At 42.0% G+C, this 11,193-nt stretch overlaps 1 protein-coding gene across 1 annotated transcript in view; it reads right to left on the bottom strand.

The window, feature by feature from the left end:
• Positions 1-1,613: 1,613 nt before the first annotated feature.
• Positions 1,614-11,193, bottom strand: part of LOC137988559 (neurogenic locus notch homolog protein 1-like) — a gene marked incomplete at its 5' end in the record, with an annotated part of 131,889 nt that continues 122,309 nt past the window's right edge. Inside the window, one exon of the mRNA XM_068834552.1 lies at positions 1,614-1,885. Within this exon, the coding sequence (XP_068690653.1) occupies positions 1,614-1,885 (272 nt within the window). The remainder of the gene's footprint in view (positions 1,886-11,193) is intronic.

Raw genomic sequence — 11,193 nt, 5'->3', positions numbered from 1 at the left:
GTTCGGAACAAGGCAGGGTAGGACGAACCGTGCAAGTAACCTTGGGGTAACAACCCAAAGCCTCAAATAGACATAGGTGCCGATTGTGAGGGAAACGAGCAATGAAAGCTTCGGCTGGTTGACTGTGATTGCCACATTGCCTGGGAGCAGAAAGATAGAAGAGACCTTCTGGGGTGACCCTGAAACAACGAAGATCAAGTCTAGCCAGGGAAGATGATCTTTCCAGGCAAGCCGAGGCAAAAAGCATGACAAGTTTTCGTGACAGCTGCTTAAGAGATAGGGCGCTGTTATTCCCTTAGGAGGAGAGATAAGCGGTTAATTTATTGAGATGCCAAATATGGGAGTACCTTGGCTTCGGAAGGCAAGAGTTGAGAATGCCCTTGATAAGCTTAACAACATTAGGATGCTGCCCAACAAGAAAACCGTCAATCTTAGGGTGGGCTCAGGAGATAGCTGAACGCAACACGTTTATGGTGCAATATTGTTGACCATCTAAAAAGGCATTGGCTATAAACTACTGGGGCTGAAACAGGAACAATTTGCCATTGAGTACACCCACTATTCGAGCTGGACCAGGTTCACTAGTAAGTTTTGCAAGCAGTGGATTGAGAGGATTATAAGAGATGTCTGGTAACCTGTTCAGAAAACGCCCTCTGTTTGATAGCACTGCCGGAGATGTAGGACACGCACAGATGAAACCGAGGGTGCAATTTGATGTACTTTGTCTGGATACGAAGGATGCCGCAAACGTGAAAGCTATGAGGTAGTAACACAGTGTTGCTGATCAGAGAGGCCACCATGGTTGAGCCTGCCATACTGGGGCTACATGAAATATATCTAAACACTGTTTATCCACCTGGAGAACTCTGCCCGAGTTGGAAAAGTTAGAATAACTGGGTATTCGTAGTCGAACTGGTGGTCCTTCAAAGTTTGTATCAGAAGAATCTGAAGAGCCCTGAAATATATGGGGGCTTTCCAAATGGCAAGGCGAGAATACTCCAGGGTTAAGTACCTAACAGCTTGACTAGGTGACGAGCAGTTATTTGAATCCGAGAGAGAGCACGTTTGCAAGATGCAAGAACCTTCAGAACTTTTTTTTCTCGGGAAGATGAAAGGTCATCCTTGGGAATCTCTGACAAAACCAAAATATGCGATTGCTTGTGAAGGGGCCACTGTTGATTTCTTTCAATTTATCTTAAAGCCTAATGACCTGAGAAGAGCCAGGGTCGTCTGGGTGAGATGCAAGGCTATCTCCTTGGATGACGCAAGAAGAAAAATGTCGTCAAGGCATGACTTGCGTTTCTAACTATAACAAACATATCTATTTCTGGACTCCGCGTCAAGGGCGTGATTGGTGTTGATACAAAGGCAGGTGCAGAGGATCATGGCGTTATGGGCATGTTTGGAGAGGTAACTACAAATAGACATTTCTTTCCTCTAACGTGACTGCGATTGAACTAAGACCGCCTCTCGTAGAGGGCAGGTTATCTGTCGAAAAAACCCCACTAATTACTTTTTCAGTCCGTCCTTAAGCTCAACTCTGGTCATCAGAGCTTTTTGAAAGAGGCTACTGCCTTATATTGGGATGGTGTTTAGCACAAGAGTGGGTGCCTTTATCCTCGTCCCTTACGGAGTGCAAATGTGGTTTTATCAAGGACAACGTTGTCCAAAACATTAAATAGTCGGAGATGTAAACAGTTAAAAAACGTGCCTGAAGCCGATGTCTCTGTTACAATCGGATTTACTTGGGTGGAGATAACGCCGTGAACTCCTGTCGAGGTAGTTAAAGGCTTGTTAGGTGAGGAACTTGGCGATCTTGAATACTCCTGGTCTGAGGGTGAGGCGGTTTTTGCGAGCCAATTGTTTGACTTGGGTGGTGAAAGATCTATGTAGGAAAGTACAACGGTGTTATGTTAATATCATATGAGGCCGTCCCTTGGCTACAAGATTTTGTAAACAAATAGAGTTTTCCCGTGTATTCAGGATCTATCTTCTTATAAAAAAGAAATACTTTATTTTGATACGATCTGCGTTAATTTCAATTTAAATCTCCCCAATTATTATCGGCTATATAACTTCAATAACTGTAATGATGATGAAAATAACAGGCGAAACGAAGGAACCCCATAAATCACAGGAGTTACACGAGGCAGGCCTCCTTAGATTTTGGAAAATAGCCTACGCAGACATCTCTCGAGCTATTTCTGCTCCCCCAGTTGAGAGCGGGACGGTCAGTTGACGACGGCGCGTACAGCAAAAATACCCGAAATTAACTGGGTCGAGAACCCCGTCGCGTTGTGTTTCAGAAGTGTGTTTGCACATAAAGGGGTCATATTTTGGAATACCTTTAATTCTGGAAATAGACGTTCAACTTGCATTGTCGCTTTTCGATGAACTGAGTTTCTCTGTATACAATTGGGCAAGCGCAAACAAGGATGTTTACGGAAAAGGCAAAGTAAATGTTTATGAATTTTATTGTACTCATTCCATTCCATGTACTTTCTGTCTGAAGAATGAGTTTTTTTAATTTGCAACTCATATTTTAATAAGCCAATTGATAGTGTGACGGTGAAAATTAAGAAGTTGTTGTCACACTCTCGTAAGAGTGATTTCGTGCTACTGGCTTTCGTGATCTTGGTTCAAGCAAACTTGTATTTTGTCTTAAGTTATTGGTTAAGCGGTCACTTAAGCTTGATTATTTATGCTTTGTATTTGAGTGGAAATTGCTTTTAATGCAGGAATTCATATTTAATGCCCTTGTCTTTAACGTGACTGGGAATATTCCTTTGGAAACTGATTAATTGATGACATTCATAACAGGATCAGATATTATATTGAAAGTATTGTTTGTTAAGTACACAGAAATGCTACAAGCTGACTTATGATTTAATTAATTAATGTAGCATAAATACAGTATTCACAGTATAATTACATCATATTATTAACAGGATCATATTACTGTATTTTCAACAGTATTTCAGTCCAAAGTGATACTAGAGAACAACATGAATGCAAACAAGTCATTAAAATATGCGAAACTGAACGGGATGTGTGTCACTGACTTCTTTAAAAAGAGATGACATGGACTGGGTCTGTTGTGCAATTTGTTGTTGAATTATAATTAATTTTATTTTCTGATTGTGAGAAGCCTGGGTTGCTTGCAGCTGCGCCATGAACTGCTCATGTTGCATTGTTTGGTTTTGCCGCTCCATTTTCTATCCTACAATTCTTGTTCCTTGAGCTGCCTTAAATTGTCACCCTTCTTTTAGCCATTCCAGTACATCTCCTCCTGATCTTCTTGTTTTAACTTTTTACCCTCATCTTTCTCTGTCTCACTGTGTCTCCTCCTTGTCTCGCCAAATGTCTCCAAAGCTCTTTGTCTCATGTCTGTTGCTTGTTTCGTCTCTTTTTCTGCTGCTGACGCTTTCTTTGGCTCAACCTGCTCTTCAGTTGTTTTCTCCGATTCTGACTCCAATTCCTCCAGGCATACCTATACCCACCTCGCACAAAAAGAGAAGTTACCTCGATAGATTCAGCTGCAAGGGCAGTTGCAAGATTCATCCATGCTGTTCCCCTCTCTTTCTTTGCTCCCATACTTACTTACCAAAGTCCCAGCTGTAATTTGTCTCAACAGCTTCACATCTTTGGACTCAGTCCAGACCACAATTCGCGCCTTTGAATGAAATCCCAAAAAAAAAAAAAATCCTTGTTAGGCAGAAATGAATGAATGAAAGCATCTGTTGCTACAAAAAGACATGTCAACTGAAGGCTTTGGATGTCTATATGGTTGTGACCCATAGGGGTTTACATGACAATAGCACAATAGCCCTAATAAAAATGAGAAAAACAAGACTTGAAGGATTGAGATAGATGAAGTCTGAGTGAAATGATGCCATATTGGAACTATTATTATTATGCTCTAATACTCTCAGATAAAAGGTGTTATATCTGGTTTTCATTGGCTCCAGGCAACAGCCAATTGCCCGGGGTAACCAAGAAGCATCCTTCCTTCTTCTTTTCTTTTCTGTCTGCATCTCCAGCACTCTTCTAAGAATTCTTGCCGTCCCTAGAAGTGCAGATCTCCGAATCAGTTCAATGAATGTGTCCACACCAATGGTCCTCAGATTGTCTTTTAACCTCAGCGGTATTGTTCCCAGTGCCCCCACCACTATGGGCATCACCGTTGCCCTTGCGCCCCACATCTTCCAAATTTCTTTCTCGAGGTCTTGGTGTTTCTCTACGTTTTCGTCTTCTTTTGCTCTCACCCTTCCATTTTCCGCCATTGCCACGTCTATAATTTGGCAGTTCTATTTTTTGTCGATGATTAGTAAATCCGGTCTCATAGCCTCAATCTTATGGTGTGTTCTTACACTGAACTCCCACAACATCGTGCAGTCCTCATTTTCAAGTTCACTGTTAGGGACATGATCATACCACCTCTCATTTCTCTCAAACCCATGTTGTCATGTCTCTTTTCATACTCTTTTTATGACAGTTTCGGGGATGCGCTAACAGTGTGGCTGGTTGTCTCATTGCTTTGTTTGCACATTCTGCATTTGGGATCGGCCTGTGGCCTGTCGATCGTTGCTTGTACGTAGTTTGTTCTTATTACTTGATCTTGTGCTGCAACGATAAGAGACCCTGTTTCTCTTTTAAGCTTTCCTTCTCTCTTCTCAGAGGTCTATGGCACGTATCAGGTTTCCAACGTTTAGCTTCGACTGCACAACTTTTCTAGCCCGACGTGAGTATTCTTTCCCAAGTTTTCTCTTCATGTGGTTGTGAGGCATACCGTCCGCCTGAAGCACTCCTAAATACTTGTATCTATCGCCTTCTTTCATAGCCCTTATTGAAGTTTCGTCAGGTAATGTAATCTGTTCTGACTGTGCTAGCTTACCACGTTTCAGTACCAGAAGAGCGCATTTTTCGATGCCAAATTTCATTCATTATTATTGTTATTATTATTATTATTATTATTATTATTATTTTCATTATTATTATTTTTATCCATTTATAACAGCGTTCTCTGTCAGCTGCAAGTACACGTGGGCATCTGGCATCCTCCCTAGACTTGAGGTGTCCAGACTGTTGGGAAACCCTTCGCCATTTTACATCTAACATCAACCATGCTGTCCAATTAAGTATCCAAGTCTTTCCTGAGTAGTGTTGCAGAGCCTAGCAGACACGCTTTCTGTAACAGATCGAATGCACTTGTCATTTCTAAAGCCTCAAGACCTTTAAGAATTCCCTTAGGCACAGTCCCAATGACGATCAGAATAATCTTTACTTCGTGACAGTCCCACACACGCCTAATTTCTCGCTCAAGGTATTGATAGTTTTCAACCTTCTCTTGCTCCTTGTTCTTTGTCCTGGTGTCGAAGGGGCAGGCTACGTCTATTACAAGACATGATCTTGACTGCTTATCAAGAACAACAATATCTGGTTTGTTGTGGTCGATTCAATGGTGTGTCTGGATCTTAAAATCCCACAGCCACTTGACCGCTTCTGATTCAAGCACAGACTGAGTCTTATGATCATACCATTTTACTACCCTTTCAAATCTGAATCGTTCACAGAGCTTCCAGTTTATGACAGCTGCCACTTTGCCGTGCCTCCATAGACGGTTATGTTTCTGCATCCGTCCTAGAACATCTCTGCTTCGCTTTGCTCCTAGTTATTCCCTCACACTCCTACTCAGTCCCTTAGAACATCCATTAAGTACATGTATTATAATGTTGATTTGAGTAATCTTGTAGCCGGGTACTGCTTCTTGATTTCCCATCGCAGTGGAGCGTACTTGCAGGTTTTCTCCTTGTCCTTCTGTTTCCGGTTCTCAATCCAAGGGCAGCTCATCTCCAACAGGGTTACTGTCTTCCTCTCCTTATCTACAATCCTCGACTTCACTCTGTTAGCTCGCACCTCTGTGTGGTCTGCCATCTCTGTTCTCTTACGCCTTCACAGTACTTGTTTTGTAACGCCTTTTTCGTCCACATTCCAATTTTGCCCCCCTCTATCTTCCCATTCTCTGCTGTAGTGCCCGATGGAATTGGATATCGCAGCTCTAACTTCATTCATAGCTCCTCTGCATACTTCTGCGCATTCTTTACCAAGGAGCGCGGCCCAGTCCTTTCCGCTTTCTCTTTAAACCGTCGGACTAACCCCATAGCTGGATCTGTATTAGCATACAACCTCGTCGCCGCTTTAATCTTGGTGATTTTATGTTCTGACTCAATCGACTTTAGACCCCGTCCGCCCGATCTCCTAGGGAGAAAGAGCAAGTCACTGGACGCTGAAGGGTGTTTCCCACCAGTCTCCACCATGATTTTCCGAGATTCTCTGCAATGGGCCATTCTTGCGTCCAAATAAAGTACGCAAGTACTAGTAGCGCAAACTGATTGCTTGCAACTACCTTGTAGTAATCCGATAGTGGACTCTACCATATCACAGACATTCGCTGAAGGTACACTCTCGCAGCATTCTCCAAAGCGAGGTTGTCCTCCTGTCTGACATTCCCTATGACTCCTAGAAATTTGTACTGAGAATCCTCTATCAAGCTCTTAACCAGTTCTTTCTTTCCACACCTCGTATCAGGTGACTCTTGGAAGCATCCTCCCTTCACATACACTACCGCGCACTTATTTTCGTTCCATTGAAAGTTAACATCTTCCATGGTGACTCTTGTCTCTCTCAGGACTCTTTCAAGCTTTCCTTCCGACGCAGCGTCGACTTTCAGATCGTCAATATACAAGAAATCAGTAATCTTGGCGCCTATGGGTTTGGATAGTTTATAGCCCTCGGTTGCTCGCATTTTCCCGGCGATAGGAATCAGACACAACGTGAACACCTTGGGACAAAGGGCGTCCCCCTGGGGGAGTCCCTTAGAGAAAATTATTTGGTCAGAGGTTTCCACACCTTGCTTTGTTCTCACTGTAATCTTGGTATTCCACTTGGCACTATGGCATAATCCCTAGCACTGACAGCAGATAGAAGATTCCAAACAACGGATCCTCCGTAAGATATAGAGTTTTTCATGAAATAAGGGTCAAAACGTAGTACGCTAACAAGAGGTTGATGACGGAGGTCGTACTTAGACTCTTTCCTTTGGATTAAATGTTCCAAGCATTATGGAGTTATGCGATTGTAGATATTATAAATTAAAGGGGCTATTTTTATTATTTTACCATACATATGTCGAATAAAGAGTCCATTTCAGCTGTTTTGCGAACATTTTCAGAGGGCATGTCGCGCGGGAGGTTATAAATGACTCTGGCTGCCCTACAATGTATTGATTCTAAGGAATTAAATTCGTTTTTGTATGTACAACACCACCAAATTGGTAACGCATATGTAACCGATGGTAAAATGACTTTAAAATATAGATCTAAAAGCAAATTCCTAGGTAAAAAGCGGCTGCGTTTGATCAGGATGAGCTTGTTAACAAACCCTGTCTTAAGCTCTGATATGTGATTCGTCCATGTGAGCTTGTTGTCAATGGTTACACCTAATAGCTTGGAACTGGAGGACCGTTTTATGTGATGCTGATTGATTTTTAAACCGAAAGCCTCTTCCGGGGACTCGGATAGTTTCTCCCCTGATGCATCCCTATCTTCGTGGAGCCACTCTGATACCACACATCCAGTCCCTTCCGTCTGCCATAACATTCTCCAAAAGGCCGTCGCCTCTGCTACATTAGAAAACATATTTTCACTACTCTGCATCCTGCTGCCCGTGATCGTATCTCGGCTTGCCCACTCTTCCCTGGTTATCTATGATCTTTTTGAAATTCGAGTAGACGCCTCCGGGGTCAAGCTCAAACTGCTTGTTGATCTCTCTAGCTTCCTCCTGTTTCTTCCTGTTCGCGTTGTTTCTCTTCAGCTTTCTTAACTTCGACTTCTCCTTTTCCATGTAGGCGACCAAATTGGCCACTGATAGTGTCTTACATTCCTTCAGGAGTTGAGCTCGGTTCTTTTTTCCCTTTTTTGTGATCTTTTTATTCAACCTTGTCCTTTCTAGTTCTGCTTTAGCTTTTGATAACTTTCCTCGGATCGCTTCCCTGGCATTACTCGAGCCCAGTCTCCGCATGTTGTCATTTCCGCTCTTTTGCTTCTTCCGACCATTGCTAATGTAAAATGCCACGACAAGTGAGTCAAGAATGCAATTAACCAGCCACAAGTAACCAAACGGATTTTCAGAAGGATTAATGGCAGTTCCACTTTTCAGTAGCTCGCTTGCTACAGCATTGATGTTCGAGATATCCGCTTTTGTAAGACGTTCCTTTGTTCTCGTATCATAGCAACGATTACTAAAGTCTCCTGGGGGCTGATTCCTTGATGCGAGAATTGGAGCCGCTAATATCCCTTATTCACGATAGCCGCCATGTTGGTTTTCAAATTGTCTTGCAAATTAGCCATGTGTTATGCTGGGGGGCAAACATTGGAATAAAGGCAAATTGCGGAAAATCAGCTCGTCGAAATATTGAATTAACATTGGTAAAAGTACATTTTAGAATTTAGAATTAAGTACCTTTTATAATCATTTTATATCTTTTTGATTGCCTCCGACATTTTGACTTTCTACTTTGTTATCTGCTCATTTTTCACTAAAAAAACATCGAAGTAACTTGTGTAAGCATTCTATTTTACTACCTAGGTGATAAACATTTAATGAACGTGAAACAAATCATCTGTGTGGTTAAGATGTTCGTGATAATCTCCCGAACTTGTGTTGTTTGCCCCCTCAGAAATGTGTAGCTAATTTGCATGATAAAGGCAACTCCAACATGGCGGCTATCGTGAATAAGGTCTATTGCAATAACTCACGCCCTTCGTCGCTTAAGTGGTGTCGAAGGCCCGTGACGCCTTCGATGTGCGCAACAATGTGGTCCTCTGTGGTTTGGCTTGCTGTTGTAGCATGCAAATCCGTCTCTAAAGTTGGTCGCGCTTCATTGCTTGAATCTTCCGATTCTGTAATATTACCGCCTGCTCCTTGTGTTTCTCTATCCCTGATCCTTCGCACACTTCTAACAATTGTTTTACTCACATGATAAGAGACAGTGTACCGTGCAATTGACCATTTTTGCCGATGGAAAGCCTCGCATCAAACCCTTTTTGATCTTTGAGGGCACAGGACAAAGAATTCCAGACAGAGAAACGAGGCAGTATGATCCAAGAGTCGTGGTCAAGTTCCAAGAGAACGCGTGGTGCAACGAGGAAATGATAGTCTTCTGGCTCAGGAATATGTGGAAGAAGCCAAATATGTTTGGTCAAACACGCGATAGACTTCTTATCTATGATGCGCATAGAGCTCAAACAACATAGAGGGTAAAGACCATTCTGACGCAGGAGTGCAAGACGACAATGCGGCTTGTACCTCCTGGCGGAACAAGCAAGATTCAGCCACTCGATGTTACATTTAATGCAGAATTTAATTAAAGAAAGTGTCGACACACTAGCCACGAAACTCTTGTCTGCAATTCCAGAGCGCTTTATGACGGGAAAAGTGACCGCTGGTGATCGGCGTGTGCTTTTCACGAAATGGGTGGGTACGGCATGGCAAGAGACCTCGCGCCGACTGAAAGACACAGTTATCCGTTCATTTGTGAAATGTGGAATATTTCCGGTAGCAGGGACAGTGAAATAAATATCGACGGTTTACTGGACTACCGCATGGGTTAATCAGCCGATATCGAGGAGATCGAGTTCTTCCCTGACTCAGAGTAGGAAAGCTAAACTACTTCGATTGTACTGCATGACGCGCCGCTGCGTTTTAGTCTGTACCCCGTACCGGTATCTCAATGCCATTTAAATGAAAGAAACACGTTCATGTTAATCAGGACTAAAACTATATATAGAGTTTTCAATTTCAATTTGAAGAAACGTTCCTGTTGTTAATACGAAATTATACCCGTTTAGTTCTTACATCGCTAGATTAGTGAACTGATGTCAAGGACAAATGGTGGAATAAAGCTTCCCCTTGTTGCAAATGAACAATTTCTGAAACTGCACGAACATATTATTGTACATTAAAATTGTGACTATTGGTTGACAAATTAACGGTATAGGTGGTTTGCAACCAACCTCTATAGACAAAGATAACAATGCTGCAATGTACAATTGCTGGTGGACGAACAAAAGGAGCTTTACGGTAAGTTAATAACCAATTTACTTTCGCAAGATTTATTAAAAGTAAACTTAGCTTTACAAGGTTGAACGCAAAAACATAGGCCCGCAGTAAATTGAATAATTATATAGCTGCATCGTAATCCAATATGGCCAACCGATCTATTTCTTATTAATTTTTAACAACTGTCCAAATTTAAAATAAATTAGATAGTTTTTGCTGGAACGTTTACTTCGGCTTTGAACAAACCGTTCAATTTGGGAGGTAGTGTGGCCGAGTGGCAGTGTGGCCGAATGGTTAGGGCCCATGCCTTGAGATCCGGAGATCCCGGGTTCAAGACCCGCTCTGACCACTCATTGAATTTGTTTCAGGTACATAGTCCCTGGTTCACTTTCCTAGTGCACTTGTAAAATAGCCAACTGGTTTGCCTCCCGCCAGTTGGGATTCTTAAAAAAATTGTATATATTCAATATAGCTACTCTAAAAATCCGAGAGTAAACAAAGTGATTATTATTTATTATTTTAACCAATCAAATGTCAAGATAAATAAAAGAACCGAGTATTGGCCAATCAGGTTGCAGCTATTAGCCAGTATCAAAAATGCCATATTACTCTTTGTTTGTCCCTCCAAAGTTTTACATAAGCATTGTTTTCATTTTCTCTTGGGACTTAAATGGTCCCAAGAGAAACTGGAAACAATGCTTCTGCAAAATTTTGGAGGCATAAAGAAGGAGTATGATGGTATTTTTGATACTGGCTAATTATCACTGCTATCAAACTGCTGTTTTCTCCAAATTGAAGGATCACACATGATGCTGCATGTATGTGATTGATTTGAGTGTCAAATGTTCATCTGTTTTTGGATGCTATATAATCAATAGGTAATAGGACTACATGTTTGTCCAATGGGCCATTTCCGAGTTGCTGTTTGTCTCGGTTTCGAAGTGAGTCCTGGTGCTCAACTATTGAAAGGGAAATGAGTTTGGTTTGCATAAGAATACGCAATTCATTTCCATTTGAATGGCTGTGCACCAGGACTCACTTTGAACCTGAGGCATGCAGGAACTCGGAAATGGG

This window comes from Montipora foliosa, unplaced genomic scaffold (genome assembly GCF_036669935.1).
Source record: "Montipora foliosa isolate CH-2021 unplaced genomic scaffold, ASM3666993v2 scaffold_421, whole genome shotgun sequence".
In the NCBI taxonomy this organism is placed as follows: Eukaryota; Metazoa; Cnidaria; class Anthozoa; order Scleractinia; family Acroporidae; genus Montipora; species Montipora foliosa.
Note: the sequence above shows the minus strand (reverse complement) of the source record. Positions and strands in the feature narration are given on the sequence as shown.